At 45.0% G+C, this 23,755-nt stretch overlaps 2 protein-coding genes across 5 annotated transcripts in view; both read left to right on the top strand.

Moving 5' to 3' along the window:
• Nucleotides 1–23,755, top strand: part of LOC147891402 (uncharacterized) — a 264,973-nt gene that overhangs the window by 105,298 nt on the left and 135,920 nt on the right. For all 4 annotated transcript variants that reach the window (XR_015542618.1, XM_087389724.1, XM_087389723.1 and 1 more), the window contains one exon: nt 3,358–3,453. Coding sequence is in view for 3 of the 4 variants with exons in the window: in XM_087389724.1 (XP_087245850.1) it covers nt 3,358–3,453 (96 nt within the window). In the remaining variant the exon portion in view is untranslated. The remainder of the gene's footprint in view (nt 1–3,357; nt 3,454–23,755) is intronic.
• Nucleotides 8,666–22,458, top strand: LOC147891403 (uncharacterized). Its single transcript, XM_087389772.1, has 3 exons — nt 8,666–8,674; nt 8,993–9,784; nt 22,309–22,458. The coding sequence occupies exons 1-3, from the start codon at nt 8,666–8,668 to the stop codon at nt 22,456–22,458; spliced, it is 951 nt and encodes a 316-aa protein (XP_087245898.1).

Genomic DNA, 23,755 nt, shown 5'->3' with positions numbered 1-23,755 from the left:
ACCTCTTTGGCAGCTCGTGGGAGACTTTTATCCTTCATGAGGACATGGGACTGCTCATTATTTTTTCATTTGACCCCTTTTGGGATGTCGTGGCATTTTAGACCACCACCATGGCTTTTTTGCCACATTGTTGAGGCTAGGGATAGAGTACTTTCTCTCCCACCTGTTGTATGATTCATTTTGAATGGAATATATCAGTTTTATTTTAAAACACGCCATAAAAAAACCTGTTGGCACAATGGAACCTTAGAGTGCCAAATTTGCTTCAATGTCTTTGTCCACCATTTGAGTGGACGGTGCAATGCCCAAATTTGATTGACTCTGTATTACACCCAAGGTGGTGATAACAAAATTTTATATAAAGAAGAGACTATTATATGAGATAGCTTCAAAGGACGAATGGATGAGTATAAAGGAAGAAGGGTCCAGTCCTAAAGCGTGTCTTGAAGCTCTAAAAGCGGTACTGGCTGAAATGGCTGAACCATTCGAGTAATGACTTGCCATACTGGACAATAGCGCATACCCAAACCATATTTTGCAGCAGCCAAAGGGAAAGATCCTTTCTCACGCCAAAAAATGGTGGACATGAAGGAAGACAAATCCTTCCTAGTGAAAAAAAACAATGGGAGATAAAACTGAATATAAGCCACCAAGATAGACTAAACAATGCAAAGACGAACATGCAGCGGCTAAGTAGCCAACTTCCAATATTCTAGTTCTTCAAATTAGCAAGAACCCAGTCAATCTATTGACGGCCAGTAATGCTCCAACCTAAAGGATATCCGAGATGACGAATCAATTGAGTTAGTGGAATAATTTCCCCCGACCAGAGCAGCCCTTGCCAATCCTCAGAATGCAATGGCGACAAATGGGATTTCTGAAAATTAATGTGTAGGCCAGCAGTCAATCCATACAAAGAGAGAGCTTGCATTAGCGAAGAAAGATCCCTTGGAGTGTTTTTTGGCATCAAGAATGAACCATATGCATAAGCTTGAGCAACCAAAGAGTGACTTGCAGGAATTTCCAGCCCATGTAATATATTTGTCGCCACCAAGTGATCAATATATTGAAGCATTGGATGCGGGGCTATAGCATACAAAATAGCAGTGAGAGGAAAACCTTGCCGAACTGAACATCTAAGTGTCCAGGGCTCTTATAGGTCTCCAGATAAAATGCATGCGGCTTTGCTATCTTGATAAAGCCAAAAGATAACATGCTGCAATTTTTGACCAAATCCCAAAGCCTGCATAGTCTGAGCTATTAAGCCCCATTGAATGGTGTCAAATCACACACACACACACACAAATATTTTTTTTGTAAAATAAAATTTTCATTAAGAAAGCATTTACATTCATAGCTGTCCTCGAGTGGGACAGCTACTATGTATAACTAAAGACAGTAATAAAAAACTTCCAAAACTGGGCCTGAGGCAGGTCTCCAAATGAATGAGCATTTTGTAGAGATCAAAGCAGAGAAGCTTGAAAATATGGGAAGAAATTCCGTGAAGAGTGCTCATACATTCGTATGGTACGAGCACGATACAATGTTCAAAGAGCCCGATAACGACACTAGGAGAAAAAAGACCATACTCCATGATAGAAGCATATATTCCAAACAACCAAAACTACTTCCCAAAGGAAGTGGATGGAAAACGAGTGCGAATCCCTATCATCAATCTGAAAAAGAAGTCCCATGCAAAAGGACAGGTCCAAAACAAATGCAAGACCATCTCTCTTGCATGAGAGCAAGTGGGGCATGAGAGCAAGTGCGGCACGTCGAGGAAGCAATGCGCCCGAAGGCCAAGAAAAATCCCTCCGGAAAGCCTCAACAAAACAGTGCCATAGGAAGACTCTTTGCTTGAGAGGGAGTTTGCTGCTCTAGATGCACCAAAGAGAAGTTCTCCACCAAGAAAGGGACTTATTTAGATGCCAAATGTGATTGTCATAATCCTGAATCAAAGGGTGTGGAAGCAAGAAATGATATGCCTTCCTGGGGCAAAAAGATCCACAAACGAGAAGGAGTAACCTCCTGGAGTCTCATGATCAAACTGCCAATCCAGCAAGGGGAGAGTAGAAAATAGATGAGGGATAGGCTGAAGAGACTGTAATAAGGTAGTAATAATATGCTAGATAGATCTATGATGCAGCCCCAAGCAATACTGTCTCCTGGTCTGTGGAAAGGAAAGTGTATAACCCCGATCATCCACAACATCTGCCACTATAGAAACTCCCAATCAGTGTAAAAATACGCCTTGTGAGGCTGCAAGTGAGCCAAAGAAGTAGGAAAGACTCGACTTCAGTGAAGACTATGTAATCGAAGCGTGCTACTAGGATTTGGAGGTCTACTAGACTGGTGGAGATGATCCAGAAGCTGTTGTGCCAATCCTGAATCAGTCAAGAAAACAACAGACAGCCCAGAATATAACTAAAAAAGCGACCAATAATTACATCAGAAGCAGCCGGAACCCAATGTCCAAAAGCATCTGTACGCAAAGAGGTGAGCAAACAAGACTACATGAGTGTCCATGGCTGGGGCTGCTCCAAAAAGGTGGGCAAAAGTGTAGCCTTGTGGGCGATCAAATGAGTGTGAAGATCAAGAATATTTAAGGCCCCATGAAGCCTGGGTGAATAGACATAACTGCTTTTGAGAAAGCGCAGAGCCTTGCGATGATGCTTGGTGCGCCAAGAGCATTCCATAACCTTAGTCCTAAACTTTTGAATATTCCAATAAGACCAGGGGATAAGACATACACACACAACATGCGTAACATTTTCGTAAGAAGAACAATCTATATCAAAAGTTACGAAGTATCAACAACAATAAAGTTTCATAGATATTTTTCTAATAGGTTACTCAGAAGCTTCAAAAAATGTTGTGCAACTTTCAATCATAACACTCATAATAATAAAGGAATATTTTTGTTTTATGCAATTTGTGATGCCCTTATGTATAGCATTGTAACGAAACAATCGGTTCTTGACTCCATATCTATATTGGACCATGTCATCCAACATAATTTCCATATGAACTATGAGACATAGCTATATTTCTCGTCAATTACTCAGAGATGAAGAAATAGAAAATCCAAATTTTAACTGTAATGGATAAATTAAAGTTGCTTGTAATAGTATATCCATGTTTTGTTCTTTTTTCAAATTTGATAACTCATGCATAGAATTGTAAAGAATATCATTGATACCATCAGTTTTTGAGTCTTCTCTATATTGCACCTGTGAGTTCCAAATATCTGTCAAATAGGGTCCTAAGATTCAGTAAAAGGTCATAGTCTTTAACAAGAGCATGCTGCAAATCTGGATGATTTTTCTATACTCATCATCGTGTTGATGGTTGGTGCAGGTCACTTCTTTACAGATGGCTCTCAAAGAAAGTAATGAAAAACTAAAGGATGTCCAAAAGCAGCTAGAGAATCTTCAAAGAATTATCGAGAATCCTGTATATTTTGAAACCCCTTTCTTTTTTAACACTAAATCCTTAAGTTTTTCATGTTAGGAAATGGAGTCAGTTTGAGTGACTTTTAGTGTGTTCTAGAGTAGTACTATACTACTTTATATCCTAGAGTGCCATGTGTCACTATGGGACTTATACATTTGACACTTAGAGTGTGTGTGCCTATCCTATAAAAGCATTGTACTTTCTTTGTCATTGTCATCAAGCCTCATGCCTTTCTTGATCATGTAAGTACTTTGCTTACTTGTATATATCTTTCTCGCATTATTTCATTTCCATTATGCTTTCCTAGTCTTGCTTTTTCTTTCCATTCCATTCTATATGTTGCATCTTCATATGGTATCAAAGCTAGACTATCTTCCAAGAGGTTGAGGTAAGAGATTGAGGACATTGAAGCCTCTCTCCCTCATTCCCAATGGAGGAATGGCTTCTTCAATTCCATCTAGAGCTCTCTTCTCCACGCCATGATCTGCCATCTCTCTTCTCCTTCCTTCAGCAACATCTTTCTGTGACCTGTGGACGATGTGACGCTTCTTTTCGGATCTAGAAGAAGAATCACGGCTTTGTGTCTTCAGCAAAGTTGTAGAGGACCTTGAGTACTACAAATTTCGTTTTGACATCATTGCAATCGGAGTTTTCTGTGAAAAGTTACACCCCTTGCAAGAAGTGACAAAATTTGTTTCTGCGCGCGAATTTTGTTCTAGAGCTCAATGATTTGACAGCCCAAGCATGATGCAGCCAGTTCAACGTGGAGCTGTCCATCCTCTTCATCGTTGACCTCTGCTCCAGCCTGCCATTTGCTTCTTCTACCTGACATTCTCTTGGAGTTGCTGCACGCAAGTTGGTGCCTGTATTCTGCCCCTACCATTTCTTCCTCTCCTACATCTCCATTGTGCCCGTCATTTTTTTTTCCTTTTGCCCGTCATTTCTCCCATTTCTTTCTCAACCCTTCATTTCTCCCTCAGCTCGCTTGTGCCATTCATTCTATCCATCACTCTTCTCTCTCCTAGCTGCTAGCTTTATGGGTTCGCTTTCCACCAACTCTTTCCTTCTGGAAAAATTCAAGGGGGATGGATTTCCCACATGGCAAACAAAAGTGCAACTCCTTCTCATGAAGGAGAATGTTTGGGATGCCATCGAAGATGATGAAGCACTTGCGACGGAGCTTCAAACACAAAAGATTTGGAAGCAACACAATTCGAGGGCCATCGCAATCATCGGGCTTTGCCTAGATGATTCATTGATTCATCACATCGACTTCAAGTCCAAGGCAAAGGAGATTTGGGCACGCCTTGAGAATATATTTGGTAACAAGATCACCAACTCCAAGGTATTTCTGAAAATGCAATTTTATAAGTTGAAAACGGAAGAGTCTGATACTTTGAGTCCACATATAGCAAAAATTCAATCGTACAACTCTCCAATTTGAAGTGTTGCCCGGATGACGAGGACAAAATGGCTATCGTGATGATAAGTATGGAAGGGATTTCTCGCTTTGAGAATGCCCTTGAAGTACTTCGCATTGCATCGACTACATTCGAAGATATGGTCTCTTTTGCTTGAAAAGGATCGCTGCAACAAACAATCTCTATCCTATTCAGCGGATACTACCACAGGCACTTGCCTCCACTGGCAAATGGAGACCTAGGCCATCGACTCCACGAGCATGAGGAAAGGCATTCAAGCCATTCAAGTGCACTTACTGCAACAAGCTCGGTCATACGGAGGACAGGTGTTACCAGAAGGTTGCTCAACAACAATCGAAGGATCATGCCAGTTGGGTGGCATCCGCCACTAGTGATGATGCAGACGAAGATGACCCGTCGACACAGGATCATGCTCTTACAGTCTATCTCCCGCACCTAGAGGATGATGGAGATCATGATTTTGCTTTCTAAAGCATAATATATTTGGGTACTCTGCCCTAGGGGTGTTTCCCAAAAATGAATGCAAAGCATAATATATTTGGGTACTCTGCCCTGGGGGTGTTTCCCAAAAATGAATGCAATAAATCATGTGTGTTGAGTCAATAAAGGTCCTCTGCCTTGGATAGTCCTCCTAAAATGACGTCTTTCTTTTATATTTTTGGTGTGTGGCTCCATGTTCATCATTAGTCTTTGGAGCCAGGTGGGGATGTACTATGGGAGCCATGTGTTTTTGGCTTTAATAGGTCTATTTGTTGGTGCATTGGTCTCCTAGACCTCTGAGTTGATCATGCATCCATGCATGATGAGCCTCTGAGCCATACTAGATGAGATTTCTATGTTATGCTCACTAGCCTCTGAGCCATGCTCACTTGCCTTTGAGATTGTGTGGAAGCCATGTCTAGTTGTAGACCGGCATGCACAGTTTTGATGACCATCATTGTCGTGTTTTGTTCTTGGTTCCATTCGAGTAGTCCCTCACCTTTCCTCCATGGGGGGGTGTTAGGAAATGGAGTCAATTTGAGTGACTTTTAGTGTGTTCTAGAGTAGTACTATACTACTTTATATCCTAGAGTGCCGTGTGTCACTATGGGACTTCTCCCATATACATTTGACACTTAGAGTGTGTGTGCCTATCCTATAAAGGCATCCTATAAAGGCATTGTACTTTCATTGTCATCTTCATCAAGCCTCATGCCTTTCTTGATCATGTAAGTACTTTGCTTAGTTGTATATTTCTTTCTCGTATTATTTCATTTTCATTATGCTTTCCTAGTCTTGCTTTTCCTTTCCATTCCATTCCATGTCTTGCATCTTCATTTCATGGTGTGAACTATTGACCTCTTTAAAATTTAGAAATTTTGTTTATCTTGCACGTGTCTTCCCTAAGCATTATTTTTTAATCCAGGATACAAAATCGAACCATGAATTTGCACTCTGTGCTCCTCACTTTCTTAACACTAGTACTTAACCCATGTGTTCCTATAGGCATGTAAAAGACTCGTATGTTATTGGGGCATGTGAATGAAAAAGACATCATGTCACGAGGACGTGAAAAGTGATGTAAAGTATCTTCGTAACTCAACCTACGCTTAACCCAAGGTTAACCATGGTTAAGTGTTGTAATGGTTTGGCCGTGAGGGACTGGCTAGAGGAAGTGCACACTTCCTAGAAGTTCCTAAGGGCAAAGTCTAGGTGCACCACTAGGTCCTAGGGGCAAGGCAAAGGCTTTAAAAGAGGGGTCTAAAAGTTGGGCCCAAGGACAACCAACGTTGTCCTTGGTATGGGGGTTAGGACTTTAATGAAGGGGCAAATGGCAAGGAGGAGATGCCATTTGTCATGCATGTGTATGCATGCCCTTCCCCCACCTTCCATCTCTCTCCCCTCACTCTCCCAGAGGTGTTGGACGTTTTCAGTTGTTCTTGTGCAGTTTTTAAGGTTTTTGAGCTGTTTCAAGTTTGTTTTCAGCCGTTTTAAGCCGTTTTAACTCTGTTTTGACTATTCCAAGGCTAGTACGCACTTCTAGGAAGTGCAAGAAGTCATTTTTGAACTTTTTAAAAATCTACGTACGGCTGTACGGAATCCGTACAGATGTGTTCAGCCTCCCGCAGGTGCCCGGGGTTGTGTTTTGCTGTGCTGGACCTTTGTGCACATGTTTTTGGCTGCTTGGTGGCTTCTGGAGCTGCTTTGGACCAGTGCAGGCTGCAGGAGGAACTTTTCCTGTTGCTTTTGGCACCTTCTCTTAGGAGGACTCAGGCACAGATCTCGAGGCAATCATTTCGGGGTAGATTTGTGAACGATCTTTCCTCTACAGCTCTTTCTTGTTCACCCTCCGCTCTCCACCTTCATTTCTCTCTTCTCGTGATTGTTGGAAGACACCTAGTTCCAGGTTCTGTTTTTCCTTGTTCTTTCTTGCTTTGCAGTTTTTTGTAGTGCATGTGTGTTGTGTGCAGTCCTTTCAGGACTCCAACAGGTTCTAGGAAGCACCCAAAGGCAAGGGTGATTTTGTGGAAGGCCTAAGGAGAGTGTGGATGCATGTGATAGCCTTGAGGCTGCCTTGAGCTCAGTTTGCTAGTGGTTTGGATGCTTGAATGCCTCTAAGCTGTGTCAAATTAGAAGTGAATGCCTGAGTATGCCTAGGGTTGAACCCTTGTTGTAAAGCATTTCCATTCAGAAGCATTAAATAAATACCGTAAGGGGCGCCAAGGCATTTGGGGCCAGTGGGTGCACTGTGTACTGTTTTCATTGAGCAGGGGCATTCTAGTCTCACCTTTGTTGTTGTTGAAGCTTGTTTCCAAGTTGTGCTAAGTGATTTAAGTGACTAAAGCTTGCATTGTGGCTATTTATGAAGTTTATGACTAAGTAGAAGAGGATCATTGCCCTTTTGCTTATTGAAGGCCGGTTTCAGTGGTTCCATTGCCGAGATCGTCACCATCTTCCTACGGAGGTGGACCCTGGTAGTGTTGGGTGAAGGACACCTTTAGTGCAATTGTTGCTATAGCCATCAATCTTAGCAAGCATGTCACACCGTGAGGTCATTGACCATTTCAGAGCAAGAGGGGTAGGACGAAGACAAAGCATCAGAGAGCTTTGAAGGGGAGCACAGTACCAGCGGGGGTGATGACCAGCAGGACAATGGGGCTCATGCAGTCTCTCTTGAGCATGCCACGGAGGACTCACAGGATGAGGTAGATGAGGCAGAGGAGCTTGGTCCCAATGCACTTTTTCAGCTACGAATGTAAAGTGTAGTGGGAGCCCTATCGCAATTGCAACATGATGTCACGGAGATTATGCAAGCTCCTCCCCCTATGGTTGCTTCCCGTGGAAGCAAAAAGTCATCTCAGAAGAAACATAAGAAGCATAAGAAGACCCCTAGGCATGTTTCTTTTGGTGGACAGCTGTCAGAGATGCCCTCGATCACCCCTGTAGCGGGTAATGCCAATAACTTCCATTCAGTCAATCAGGGACAACAAGCCTTTCCTCAGTCCACGATGCATCTAGGATATTTCGGAGGGGGATCAGTTTTTCTGGCAATTGTGGCACCATCCGTAGAGGCACCCGGAATGCCAGGTAGCTTTATGGGCAGCACGCAGCCGGGAATGCAGAATTTCCAGCAACCTATGATGGGTGGAATGCCCCTTGCAAATGCCAATATGATGTACTCAAACATTGGGATGCAGCCTGGAATGCAGACAGGAATGCCTACGACAATGGGCAATACTTGGAATATGCCACAGATGCAGGGAGTGGGACCTGGAATGCCAAACCCCACCATGGGTACGGTTGGAATGGCTCAGAATGCGGGAGTAGTGATGCCCCCACCGTTTTTACAGGCCCCCGTTTATGGCAATCTCACCCCTGAAGGCAAATTGAAAGATTACAAGGAGGGAGGGGCAACTGTCAACTTTGAGACTTTCAATGGGATGCAGGATAGATTGAAGGCAACGTTTGTTGGAGGACAGAGGCGAGTACCGACCCGTATGTCTGATGAGGAAAAGCAAATTCTCTATGATGCCAACAAGTGTTATATTTGCAAGGAGGAAGGCCACAGGGCTTTTGAACGCCCACATAAGAAGCGGAAGTTCCGTCCTTCTGAGTAGGGTGAGCACAAGGAGGAAAAGAGGACTGATCAAAATAATAAAAAGCCCAAGCCCACTGCTGGTCTTTTGCCAGACTTGATTGGGGCTGTTCAGAATACAGATGCTACAGAGTTATGCTGGGCATGGGGCAAGATAAGAGACGAGACACCTCTGATGTTTTTCGATCCGGGAGCCAAGGCCAATTTCATATCTCCAGAGCTGGCTGGAAAGTTAGGAATAAGGGCAAAAGAGATGGGTCCTTTGTGTGATGCACATATGGCTTGTCTGGGACTCAGCCAATCAGTTACTCCGGTGATAGGCAAGCTGCGGATGCATATTCAGAGCTACGTGGACAGAGAAGAGTTCTATATTATGCCGTTGAATGGTTGTGATGTGTTACTTGGGATACCTTGGCACTTTCGTGTTGGGGCTGTTTTGGATACAAAGAATAAAACAATCACAATCACTCACCGTGGCAAGACCCATGTTCTAGATGCTAAATTGAAGGGAGAATCCATCCCTGTTGTATCTACTTCTGCCATTGGCAACGTAATGAAAAAGCATCTTTCAGTGTACTTAGTGTTTGCATCTGAAAAGAAGTCAGTAGAAGAAGAGTCTCATTTATCTAAGCTGGAAAAACAGCGGACAGATTTTGTTTTTCAGTTTAGGGACTGTTTTTCTGACTCACTTCCACAAGAGTTGCCCCTTGAAAGGCCAGAAGACCACATGATAGATATAATCCCTGGTAGCAGTCCTCCTAACCGACCTCCTTACAGGGTCAGCACAGCCCAGCAAGAGGAGATTATGAACCAGGTCAAGGACCTGCTGGAGAAGGGGCTGATTCAGCCCAGCTCTTCACCTTACTGCTCAACCATGCTCTTGGTCCAGAAAAGAAGGATGGATCCTGGCGGATGTGCATTGACTATAGAGCCCTCAATAAGATTACCATTAAGAACAGATTCCCTATACCTCGGATAGATGATATTTTGGATAGGTTACAGGGGTCTGGAATGTTCAGCCGCATTGATCTGAAGAGTGGTTATCACTAGATGAGAATTCAGCCAGAGGATGTTCACAAAACAGCATTTCGTACCACATTTGGTCTGTACGAGTTTCTTGTCATGCCATTTGGGTTAACTAATGCCACCTTCAACAGAATGATGGACTGGATTTTTAGAGAGCACCGAACCTTTGTTGGCACTTTCTTCGATGATATCATCGTGTTCTCTCAGGATGAGGCTGAACATAGGAAGCACCTGGCAATTGTTCTTGAGGACCTACGGAAGCATAAGCTGCTTGTCAATGCCAAGCAAAGGAATTCTTCATGCATGAGATCCATTTTCTCGGGCACATTGTTTCCAAGGATGGAGTTAGGATGGACCTTGCCAAGGTAGAGGCCATCAGGAATTGGCCACACCTGAAGAACATCCATGAAGTACGCAGCTTTCTGGGCTTGTGCTCGTACTACAGGAGGTTCATTCGCTATTTTGCAGAGATTGCATCTCCTTTACATGCCTTACAGAAGAAAGGGGTCGCTTTCAGATGGGGTCCCCTAGAAATTGCAGCTTTTGACCTACTGAAGGAGCGACTCTGCTCAGATCCTGTGATTATTTTGCCAGATCTTCGCAAACCCTTCGCTGTCCAAGCAGATACATGTGGAAACAGCGTAGGAGGGGTACTTATGCAGGATGGAAGAGTCGTGGCATACGAGAGTAGAGTGCTCCAGGATGCTGAAATGAATTTTGGCATCTATGAGAAAGAGATGTTGGCTGTCATACATGCTCTTTTGACCTGGAAGCATTATCTTTTGGGTGCTGATTTTCATGTTCAGACCGATCATCAATCACTGCGGTACTTTCTCACTCAGAGAAAGTTGCTTGAGAAGCATATGAGGTGGGAAAATTTTCTTTCTATGTTTCATTTTTAGATTGTGCATGTGCCTGGGAAGAACAATGTTGTTGCAGATGCACTGTCATGCAAGCCCACTCCAGATGCAGTGTCTGTTAAGTCACAAGTTTCAGCAGTGACCATTGCATATCATGATGAGCTTGATGCCATGAAGGATCAATATGCCAATGATGCTGAGTTTTCACGGATTTATGATCAGTTGGTTGATGGACAGAGGCATGAGCACTATACTCTCAAAGACGGATTTCTGATGATGCATGGCAGATTGTGTGTCATGAAACAGTTGAGGCCCAAAGTGTTGACAGAGAGTCATGCTCCACCCTATGCAGGACACAGAGGCATTGATGCCACCATCAAAGCTGTGGAGCACTATTTCTTTTGGCCATCATTGAGGAAAGATGTCGAGGCATATGTCAGGACATGCATCACCTGCCAAAAGGTGAAATATGACAGGCAGAATCCGGCTGGACTGCTACAGCCTCTACCTATTCCTGATCGACCTTGGCAGAGCATTGCCATGGATTTTATCTTTGATCTTCCTCGTACACCATCTGGACATGATGGGATATGGACCATTATTTGCAGGTTCAGCAAGCAGGCCCACTTCATTCCCGTCAGAAAGAAAATTACAGCAGACTAGATGGCGAGACTCTTTATGTCTCGTGTGTTTAAACATCACGGGATGCACCACTAGGTCCTAGGGGCAAGGCAAAGGCTTTAAAAGAGGGGTCTAAAAGTTGGGCCCAAGGACAACCAACGTTGTCCTTGGTATGGGGGTTAGGACTTTAATGAAGGGGCAAATGGCAAGGAGGAGATGCCATTTGTCATGCATGTGTATGTATGCCCTTCCCCCACCTTCCATCTCTTTCCCCTCACTCTCCCAGAGGTGTTGGACGTTTTCAGTTGTTCTTGTGCAGTTTTTGAGCTTTTTGAGCTGTTTCAAGCCTGTTTTCAGCCGTTTTAATCCGTTTCAACTCTGTTTTGACTGTTCCAAGGCTAGTACTCACTTCTAAGAAGTGCCAGAAGTCATTTCTGAACTTTTTGAAAATGTACATACGGCTGTACGGAATCCGTACAGACGTGTTCAGCTACCTCCAACAGGTGCCCAGGGTTGTCTTTTGCTATGCTGGACCTTTGTGCACATGTTTTATGCTGCGTGGTGGCTTTTGGAGCTGTTTTGGACCAGTGCAGGCTGCAGGAGGAACTTTGCCTGCTGCTTTTGGCACCTTCTCTTAGGAGGTCTTAGGCATAGATCCCGAGGCGATCATTTCGGGGCAGATCTGTGAACCATCTTTCCTCTACAGCTCTTTCTTGTTCACCCTCCGCTCTCCACCTTCATTTCTTTCTTCTCGTGATTGCTGGAAGACATCTGTACCCTGCAGGGAGCCTGTACAGAGGATAGGTGCGAGGAAGGAGCTCGCCCCTCTGCCACAGACAGCGGGAGTTGGTTCCAGGTTCGGTTTTTCCTTGTTCTTTCTTGCTTTGCAGCTTTTTGTAGTGCATGCGTGTTGTGTGCAATCCTTTCAGGACTCCAACAGGTTCTAGGAAGCACCCAAAGGCAAGGGTGATTTTGTGGAAGGCCTAAGGATAGTGTGGATGCATGTGATAGCCTTGAGGCTGCCTTGAGCTCAGTTTGCCAGTGGTTTGGATGCCTGAATGCCGCTAAGTTGTGTCAGATCAGAAGTGAATGCCTGAGTATGCCTTGCCAGTGGGAATTCTAGTGGTGCACTGGGATTAGATGCCTTGAAGACAAGTAGAGGATTTGCAGAGAGGAACAGTGCAGGGTTGAACCCTTGTTGTAAAGCATTTCCATTCAGAAGCATTAAATAAATACCGTAAGGGGCGCCAAGGCATTTGGGGCCAGTGGGTGCACTCTGTACTGTTTTCATTGAGCAGGGGCATTCTAGCCTCACCTTTGTTGTTGTTGAAGCTTGTTTCTAAGTTGTGCTAAGTGATTTAAGTGATTGAAACTTGCATTGTGGCTATTTATGAAGTTTATGACTGAGTAGAAGAGGATCACTGCCCTTTGGCTTATCGAAGGTCGGTTTCACATCATGACTTTATTTGTAAAGCCTACAAATGTTCTAGTGATTACCTTCAATCACCTCCAATGATAGATCACTTGAGAAGAGTAACCTTTATAAGAGATTCACAGCCATTGGACTTCATAATAGGATACTATAATTGTTAAGTTTACATTCTTTCTTCATGAACAAATTTATGAACATGTTTCTTCATGAACATGTAAGCACATTGTTCCCTTTATTTGCCATTAAATTAGAGTTATGTGATAACATAAATCTGCTTGCACTGATGCAAGAAAGCCCCTACATCCTTGACTCCCTCCCCCACCTAACTCCTGCAAATTGAGCGAATCAACAATCAGCAAATAATGAACTAAAACCTTAGAGAATGATGTCGATTCGGCATAGAAATCAAGGCCTCAAATTCCCCGAGACACCAAAACCTTCCTTCCCTATAGCGATTAGTTTCAAGAAAACACTACTCTTTGGGAAAGTATGTGGAAATTTGGGAAAACAATATCTCATGGAGTTCCAAGTGTGTCTTACCGGTGATATAGAGCATGGTTCCTACCATTGACATCCATCCCTCCTTTCCATGACAATAGAAAACGATAAAAATGTAATGGGGAGAAACCGCTTTGAACACCGTCGGGTAATGTCGAACAATCTTGTATGCTTCAATCATCGGAGTTGTAGTTAGCCATGCTACCATGATCAGCAATAACATCAAACTGATATGGTGTGTGCTTCATACTTGATAGAAGTCTATTTTATGCAAAAAACAAACTAATGGTGTGTACTAAATCGTTGTAGGAGAATTAATATAACAACAAGCTGGAGAAAAGCTGAGATCAAAACAACCATTACAGCAAAAAGAGTCAGGCAATGTCATTTGGATGATTGTTGTTAGAAGATGTTGGTTTCTATAGGTATGGTGGTGAAGAGGTTCGAGAGAATAGCTTTACGGTAGGTGATCAATAGAGCTGTGATCCTCTAGTGCTGAAAGCACTGCATTTGAAAATATGATGAGCTCGGTTAATTATGAAGGCGACGAGAGTTGAAATAGTAGATTTCTGCATGAAATATTTACTTTGATTCAATCTTACCTGAGGTTGTGGGTGTCAAAATACCATCTCCTAAGCATGGCTTCTTGTTGTCTTTCGTGCCGGGAACGATAGAAGATGAGCATCTAATGCTTGTGTTTACACTACCACTCCAGCTCTTGCTATTGCGATCCAATCTCCCACCCCCTCTCCCACTCCGACTCCGACTCCCACTCCCACTCCCACTCCCACTTCGGCACCCCTCTTCTTCTTCATCACTAACTTGACTGTAAATGGATTCAATATCATCCTTACCAACTGCTACTCTCCCCTCCCCAATACCTCCTTTATGGCATCTCGTTCACCCACACCTTGCTTTTCTTCTCCTTCCCATCCTTCACTATAGCTGCCAGCGTCAAAGTTTCGCCCTACTTTGCCAATCACCTCCACTCCCATGGACGAAGTACTTCTTCACCGCTAGATTCATTGAGGTTGTCGTTTCCAGCCATCTTATTTTTTTCTTCAAAGAAAGGAAACTTCTATTAATGCTTGAAAAACACCATTCAACTCAGCTGCGAAAGGAGCTAAAGAAGGTAAGTACAAGAGAAACATTTGGCTATCACAAAATAACCAGCAAGTTTCCTAGAGAACCCAACACATCGCCTAGGGAGTCTCCAAAATAGGGGCTAACAACCAGGGCGGTGGTCTATACATCCAGCGGATATCTTCTGTGGTGGAAAGGATGTACAAGATGCCTGCAGTTCAAGCCTTGCAAAACCGCTTCCATCTTTCGACAATCACTCTCGAGCTTAAGTACCACGCTCCAAAATGGCACACAAGGTAAACATAATGTCCTGCGGGATGGTAACAAGGGTAGACAATGGAGTGATATGCAACCCATATGTTCCATGCAAGTATTTCAAGTATTGTCTCCCAAACACTTTCATTTGGTGAGGGCGTTGGGCGTACACAGGAAGGTGGCTATGCATCCTCAATCTCTATCCGAAAGACCTACATGCCATGGACCCTATATGCTGGCAAGAGTGGGTCAATAAGAAGGCATGCCCTCCCTCTCTAAGCCATGCAACCATCCCCCAAGTGAAGTCTCGTTGTATTCGATGTGTGTGGGCCGCAATCCTAAAGGCCGCCAACCATATCCTCTAAGTTGTAGGGCATCCCCATAGGCAATGGGGTATAGTCTCCAGAATTCCCTCTCTGGAGGCAGAAGCATCTGCCATCTATGCGCATCTGCTCTACCAGGGCCGATAGGCGACCTCCCATGAGCTGAGAACCAAGGAAAATAGGAGATCTTCCGTGGTCTCATACTAGTCCAGAGATGAGGCCAGAACCGAAAGACCACCTCCTGAGGAACCTCGTGGTTGCCCTAGTTTCGCTCCCTCGAGGGTGTCCAAGTAGCTGCCTTCAGCTGAAGTCGTTGATCGATGCGACTTGTATATGAGAAAAAGGGCACCTCCTCTATCCTGCTTGAGTTCCCTACTCTAGCTGGCCAGAACCACTTTCTTGAGTCCCATTGAATATCACGGAGGGACTGGCCCTCGCAGAGCCACATATGCCAAACTGCTTCCTCGAGGCTGACAAGATTGTGTGCGGATTAATGTGCCATCCCTTGCCTGATCAGCCTACTACCCTGATCCGCTACCACTCCAAACCATTTAGGGCCTCGTCATCCAACCCAAAAAACGAACCCTAAGAGACACCCTGTCCGTGAGAACTGCCCAGACAAACTATGAGGGTCCAAGGACTTTGTAGCCCTTCCCACTAGGAGGTGGGTATCATTGCATGAATCTCTGCTATATGTGTACCTGTCCCCCCTCTAATATGAGAGGGCATGTCCGTACAAATGAGAAACCTCACCATTGTTTTTAATGGATGGGGTATTTTTTGAGGACAAACATCCCTCTTCAGGTCATAGATATCCCAGATAGAGATGCCTTAGAGTCTTTGATGCTCTAGGAGCAAGTTATCCAGATCCATGGATGAGGATTTCCTCATGGATGCATACTTTGAGCCTATCAAGGTTGTGGGGCATGTGGATTAAAGTTTTCCGACTTCTAGCTAGTATCTAGACCCCCGTCCCAAGGACATCCCTTTGGATTTTTGGAGGATTTGGCTTTATGAGGGTGTCCCAATGAAATACTTGCAATGATCTGGAGAGTGGAATAGGAGTGATGGATGAAACCTTGATAAGAGCCTCCCTTTCTTCCGCTACAGTATTAGCAATGCCAAGAGTTTTCATCTCAATGTTAAGGTTAGGAAGCCTCTAGAGCCTCTCATCGGAAGGAGTTTCAAATTTCTGTAGATTTGCAAGATTTTTTTTGGAGAAGGCTCTAGAAGTCTCCCAGAAATAGGAAAATCACTATTTTCTTTTGGCTTTCTATTCATGGAGGGATTGCGCTCAAATTTTTACATATGTGCAGAATGTTTTTTGGACAAGGCTCTGGAAGTCTCTCACTAATAGAAGAATTACTCTTTTCTTTTGGCTTTCTATTCATGGAGGGATTGTAGTAAAATTAGTGGAGGTCTAGTTTGGGAACACCCTCTACTTGCCTGTGTTGCCTCTCTGCCGAGGAGTCCATTCAGCCTTATTTATGGGATTGTAGACAAACCGGGGAGGGTTATCTCAAAAAGGATTGTCGGACTTTTGAGTAGTATTGCTTCCTCCCCTTTCTTATTACTTAAAGATTAGTGGCTTGGCTTTCTCTATCTGGACCGTAGGTGTTTATGAGATGCATAGCTCCTCTTTGGCTTCTTCGGTTCGTCGTCATTTGGTTGAGCCTGCTCTCTAGATGTTATTCTTCCCTCCCCCTATAAACCTGCACCTGCCTTGGTGGACACATGTTGGGAGATCATAGCGAGCATTTTAGCCTAGCATATGTGGAGATGTAGATACACAGAGCACTGGGTCCATCCCTCTCACACCTTGGCCAGCATTTGGATAGACACTGTACATATTTTGATGGTCATTTGGTTGAGTATGCAAGGGTCTTCAAGGGCTGCCTGTACCAGGAGGACACAATCTTCCTTGGGAATGGAGAGGTCCTCCCTTCTTTTTAAAGTTCGTTATACGTTTGAGGTGGCACTTTCAGCCCCAGCCCTGGAGCTTCTCTAGGATTTTCTCATGAGTAGGGCTTGGCGCTCTTTAGTTTTTCTCATGCTATGCATGATGTACTCTTGAGCACTTGCTCTTGGATTTTTTTTAATGCTTAACAAAAGTCTTTTTCATGGGGGAGCAAAAGATTGGGGAGCTTCCAATAAAATGCACAGCCACATGGTCCCCATGAATTGAAATCCTTCAAGGCATTATCTTTTTATGTCTGTTTATTGGCGCATAAGGGCTTTGAGGGACATCATTCAAAAGGTAGGATCTGTATTGATTTTCGTATAATACATGACTGCATGGATAAACTTACGTCCCCATTTGAACCACCCTCATCCTTGCTTCATGCAAGACCCTTTCATCTCTTTGCCTAACCCTTGATTGATGTTCTCTCCCTTGTTCCTACTACCACACCTTACCCGAGCTGGAGGTAGATCAAATGAGAAGTTTTTGAAAATCCTGGAAACGTTTTCATGTGTTCTCTTCTATTCTATTTTTTAACAAAAAGGTATCATGTGGCAAGAGAAGCTGGAGTGGAGGGGGAGCTGGGAGATGTGCCACGTGGAGCGTGTAACTCAAAGAGCAAAGCCACGTGGCGGCTCTCCTCGCAATGCCTTGCCCAACAAGCCTAAGGGAAATGGTAAAGGAGGAGGGATTTTTCAAAAAACGAGAGACCAATCTCGTGTGTCTACACTATGCCTCTTCTTCTTCCTCCTCTTTTTCCTTCTTGGTAATAGTTTCTTGCTCAGACTTGAGCTTTGCGTCCACGGCACCCTCTCCTTGATGCTTTTCGAACCACTTCTGCCTTTATTCTAGTTCTGGCCCATTACCTTCATTCTTCAAAGATCCTCCCACATAGCTCAACCTCCTCTGTGTGGGCATAGGCTTCATGATAGCCAAGGTCTACAAGGGCATGCTGCCAGATGGGAGAGAGGTGGCCATCAAGAGAGGAGGTAGGGAAGCCGTAGCCAACAATCGAAAATGTAGCTGGGAATTGTTTGTCCGAAGAAAGAGAGCCATGTCTATGCAAGCTTCAAGTTGACGCAGTACAATCCTGAAATGCTTGATCTGCAGGCACTAGTAGATCATGGTTTATCATGTTTCAACCTGCAAAGTTCATCATATCAATTCATGTGTCCCGTTCTCATAGAGAAGAGAAGGCTACAGAACAGTGTTGCCTTTGGGTTTCTCTTGTGATTGCTCCAACCAGGCAATACCGTTGTGCCATTCCACACTTTTAGGAAGATCTCTACCTGCAATTTAAAGGTGATCCCTCTTCCATCGTCCCCCCCCCCCCCCCCCCCCTCCTCTCACAAGCTCGGATGCAACAAGATGTGTGTTTGCATGCTGCCCCTTTCCTACATCTCAAAGGGCCGTTTGGGGCGGAAGAGGAAGCATTGGCTATAATTCAACCCTCTATGAGTAGAGCATCAATTGTACATGCTCATCACCGAGAAGGTTCATCGATTCTTGAGCTTGGTGATACGCACTTCTGGTCATCTACATTGCCTTCAATAAAACCGTTCTACGACCTACATTGGAACACCGATAGGTGCTTGATTTCTATTTTGGTAGCTCTTGGTACAGATTTCTGAGTGTTTGGCAATGCGCAATTGGCTATAGTCCATGGCTTTAATGTCCCATCCAACACTGCAAGCTCCCATACCGTATCACCCATACTGGTTCTTTTCTTGGCTCTGCGACTTCCAAAATGGAGCTCCTCCTTTTGCATGTGCCATCATTGAGCACCTATTCATGATTTCCAAAACCCTAAGACTTCAAGTGGTAGGCATGTCTTTGGATCTCACATGAGATGGCATTTGTCGTGATGATGGTGCACTGTGGTCTCAGCAGTGGGGAGCTTTCAGTTCGCAACAGCCCCCTGGAGGTCTCGTCACTTAGCCTAGGTGGCCCGAGCACTTGTGGTCAGGCCACCACGAGCTTGTAGAGGCTGCTCTACTAGTTGCAAAGTGGTGGAGACAGCTCTTGAGACCAATGGGCATTTGGTGGCTTGTGGTAGCCTCTTGGGCCTTAGTTTGCTGCAGGGTACCCTTCCTTGGAGTTTGGAGCTGTTTTTCAGGTGCTGTGGAAGGTGCCTCCGATTGGTCGCGTGATTTTTTTTGGCAGAGCAGCGGTTCTCTGAGCCTCTACCAGCCCCTAAGTCCAAGAGCCCTTTCTCTCGACCTAGTTTGAGGCTGGTTCCTTTCTCTTCCCTCTTCCTTTACCCTCCTTTTCTCTTTCTGGTAGCAGAGATTTTGCTTGGGTTTGAGAACTTTTCCTTGCTGGTGACCCTTGGTTTGGCCAGAGGGGCTCTATGGCCGCACCCTCTACTCTGCAGCCGTTAAGGTTCTTCTTTCTCCAACTGACAAGCAACAAGTGAAGCTAGTAGTGCAGTCACTTCAAGACAGGTGTAATGGGCAGAATAGTGGGTCTCATGCCCACAAGGAGACATGAAGAGATTGAATTCAAGCGATTTTGACACAAGATGGGGACCACATCCAAGAGATGACTATCTACGGGAGAGGAGTCTTCCTCCTGTAGTTGGGCTCCCTTGACAGTGCTTTGTCACTTGTGGAGGAGAGCCCTATTCTCCTTGGCCCCCACTTGGTCTACCTTTTTCCTTGGTACCACGGATTCACAGTGGAGAACATGGACTCGACACACCACAACTCCGCTTCCCAGAGCTCCCACGAAAGTATAGAGCCATTCTTCCTTACATTGGACACAACTTTAGCACAGTGTTGGAGACTCCCACGGAGTCCGCGACCTTTGTAGTGGAAGATGATGGTGTCCCTCAGATTCCTCAAAAGACCTCGTTTTGTCCAGTGAAATAATCCATCAACTACAATTGCAGCAATAAAAATCACACCAAATCCGAGAGTAAAGAGAAGAAGTAGAGTGAAAACAGAAGATGAGAGAGGGACCTGTTTGGAGAGATCGATTTGAGAGGAATGGAGAGGGTGATCGGGGTGGCGAGGGGGGAGAGGGGAATAGCAAGAGCACACGCAAGAACAATAACACTACTTGAAAGTTGACGCTTATTTGAATCTTACACTTCAAATCTCAAAGATTAGAAGTCTTTGGGTTACCGAGACAGTGTCTTCGTTGCAGATAGATGGGTCACCTAGCGAGGGATTGTACTAGAGGTTAGAGTCCCCCCCCCCCCTCCCCCCCCAAAAAACAGGTTGGGACAGAGAAGTAGAGGGAGTTGTTGTGCTGCATTAGCAAACCATATCCGGGTGAATACTCACTTTTCAGTGGAATATGAGTCATGCATAGAAGGAACATGAACCAAGATGGGGGGGAGGGGAAACCAAGCAAGTGGGCTGCAAAGAGCTGAAGACAGTGGGCCAACCGTAGGAAGAGAGCACAGGCAGCCCCCCACTCTTAGGATCATCTTGGGGATCCCCTTGCAGGTTACCCCTCACCTCTTGAGAGTGCATCTACCGCTCCTCCTAGATACCCATCCGGAGTAGGGGGATTGAACATCCAGGCCCCCTCGCCAACAGCAGTAGGTTATAGGTGTTGAGGAGGTTCTAGAGTCTGTTGCTCCCCTTGCGTGCCCCTCCACCCTAGTAGAAGAGGAGGCTCACAGCTCCCAAGCACCAATGTAGTAGCAACCCCCCTCTGCCTCCCCCCGACAACTCTGCCTCCGCTCGACAACTCCCAAGCACCAATGTAGTAGCAACCTTTGATTGGTAGACCCTCGCCACCCCCTCTGCCTCCCCCCAACAACTCTCTGCCTCCACCCCCCCCCCCCAGTTCCTTGCCCCATCCTCTCCTCCCTCCACCTCTCCTGCTTTAGTTACTCTTTTCACCCACCCTCCCCCCATGTTTCTTCGATACCCATCCTTGCTCCTTTCTGCTCAGGTAAGGGAAAGACTGACCCCCCCCCCCCCCCGCCCCCCCCCCTCTTGGCGGCCCCCTTCAGCTCCTTCTTTGCTCCAGTAGCCTGCTTTTCCTCCCCTGCAGGATACATGCAAGGATCCCTTTGCCGAGAGTTGACAGTCTTGATATTGCAGCAGCCCTGAAAAGGGGGCTCGATTAGCATGGTTGGCTCTTGCATTCATCCTTTTTGGGTTCATTAGTTTACCTCCACGAGCGTGGAGAGGTGGACCCTGACGATGTTCGATGCAATGATGGATGATCAGTTGTCCTAGAGAGGCCAAGCTCCGGTTTGAATCAGGAGTGATTCACATGCTGCCATAGGTAGTGCTTACAAGACTACAAGACCGCATTATTGGCCACCATAGCAATGCTTTGAGATGTTTGGGGTGGATATTTCCTTAATACTACAATGGGCACGGAAGTTTGGTATTGAGCTGCTCGCAACCCTGGTATGCATGCACATAGACACCGATTACTCTCCCTCCAAACCCCCTTCAAAATCACAGCGGTTTGATTCTCGGGAGCAGGCTCCCAGCCATAGGCGGGCCTTGTTCTCTACAAGGCCCTCATGAGTTGGACTCTGGTCAATTGGAACATGCACGAGCTCCATGACCGTACACGTAGCCAACCACAATACCTTACGTTGGTGGGGGGTGGTAATTCCAAGATGAGTTTGATTTTGTTGTGGTCCGTAGAGATTCCATTCCGGGACACTATGTGGCCGAGAATTACACCATTTTTGACCAAGAATTGGCACTTAAGAGGGTTCCGGGATATGTGGTATAAGCGACACTTCTCTAGGACAAGTCTGAGGCACATGGGGCCTTTTCTCTTTCTCACTCAGTTCGGAAGGGTTCCCCTCTTGTCCCATTCCTCTTTCTTTTACATCAGAGGCACATGACTACTTTCTACGCTATCTCTCAAAGGGATTCATTCATCTTATTCCCAAATGGGCAGACAAGGCTCTCATTTCCCAATGGAGTCCTATCACTCTTCTCGGCATTGCCTACAAAATTGGAGCAAAGGTAGTAACCTTCAAACTCCTTGACGTTATACATAACACTCATACAAGCTTTGTGTAGAGAGGATCTGCTGTCTTTGATAGTATCTTCTCATTTTGACAGCCACATATATATATGCAAACTTATCATCAATCCTTGGCTATTCCTCTACGTGATTTTGAGAAGGATTATGATAGGGTGGACCGGAGTTTCATAGAAGGAACCCTATGACATGTAAGCTTCTTCCAACGATGAATTTTAGGAGTTTCTTCATGTTACCCCTCAACTCAGAGCTAGCTTCGCTCTCAAGGTGGAATAGAAGATGGATTTCAGATATTCAAATGATTTTGTCAAGGTTATCCGCTTGCCCCCTTTCAATGACAAGGAACCTCTTGACTATGAGCTTGTTAACGACACAACAATATTCCTTGAGGTCTTTCTCAAGAATTTACAATTCTTTAGAGCCGCTTTGGAGGATTTTGCCTTGCTGCCAGCAATGGCATAAAATCAGCAGCAATTGGCATAAATCCATTGGCACAAATTCCAATTGGCACAAATCCATCAGATTTTGGGTTATTGAGCTTGGTTTGAGATGGATCGAGGGGTGCACTGCCAGATATTTGGGATGCTCGGTAGGTGTGGATGTGACCCACCCAGCTGTTTGCTCCAGTTTTAGGGAACAAACAGCTTACTCTACAGGGGAACCACTACCCTAATCTTAGCCTTCAAAGCCCTTATGGTGAACCAAGTTTTATCAACTTGTGCATGATACATTACTTATTGTTGATGCTTCTCACGCTTATGTATTGGTTAGCTTAGGAGAGTCAACAAACAAGGACAAACAACCATCATGTGGAAAAGTACTTTGTTGATGACATGGGATGGCCACTCACTTCTCAAATAAATCCATTGGTCTAGATGGTAAAGGGGATTGGCATCCATAGTGGGCACCTGTAGACAGTTGCCTTCGTTGGATCATTCCTTCATAGCATTAGAGTCCATTTAGCATTGCAAATGGGGTTGCAGAGAGGCCTAGAGGATATGGCCTAAAGGATCTGGCAGGGCATTGCACACATGCTTGCCAGGATGAGGAGAGATACTTGCTACATCACTTGCTGAGGGGCTCCTCTTTTGATGCTAAGAGGAACCCTCAGCTTGCACCCTAAATGTAGTACCAACATCTATGCATAGACCTCACTATCCTTCTATAGACTCGGCTTGGGAGATTATTTCTAGTCGTAATGCACGACAAAAATGGAGATATAGATGCATAGAGGCTATAGATGGAACTCTGACTTTTGCCTCACTGTCACTCGCAGTTATTTGGAACTCCAACTCCTCATCACTAGATAATATTTAGCCTCTCTCAACCATCTTTTCAATTTCTCCCACTCATATCACCCACGCTTCTTCCATTATGAAAGTATGACCCCAACACCGCCAATGCCGACGGGACTCTGGCACACAGCGGAACACTTTCTTGAACCATCTCCACATGCTCTGGCAATAAAGTATCCCCCTCTTGCACTGAGAAACAGCTCTGGTTCTTCTTTTTCTTATTTGAGCCTTCAAGATGGCAATCCAAGTAACACTCTTCTTTGTATAGGAGGGAGGGAATCGATGCTTATTGCAAGCCCAAGCTTCCAACCTACCCCATGGCCTCCAACTATCTTTGCCCATAGGTCCAGCCCTGATTATCAACCATGCAGCTAGATTGGAGGAGCAATTGGTGCGATCATATCTTGAAGTAGGAATGCAGGAGTCACTCTTTGCGTTCTTTCTTGTCCTTCTTGTTGTTTCTG

The sequence above is a fragment of the Dipteris shenzhenensis genome, chromosome 18, assembly GCF_047967505.1.
Source record: "Dipteris shenzhenensis isolate YYH24624 ecotype China chromosome 18, Dip_SZ_1.0, whole genome shotgun sequence".
In the NCBI taxonomy this organism is placed as follows: Eukaryota; Viridiplantae; Streptophyta; class Polypodiopsida; order Gleicheniales; family Dipteridaceae; genus Dipteris; species Dipteris shenzhenensis.
The sequence above is the reverse complement of the archived record's forward strand: the minus strand, read 5'-3'. Positions and strand labels throughout refer to the sequence as shown.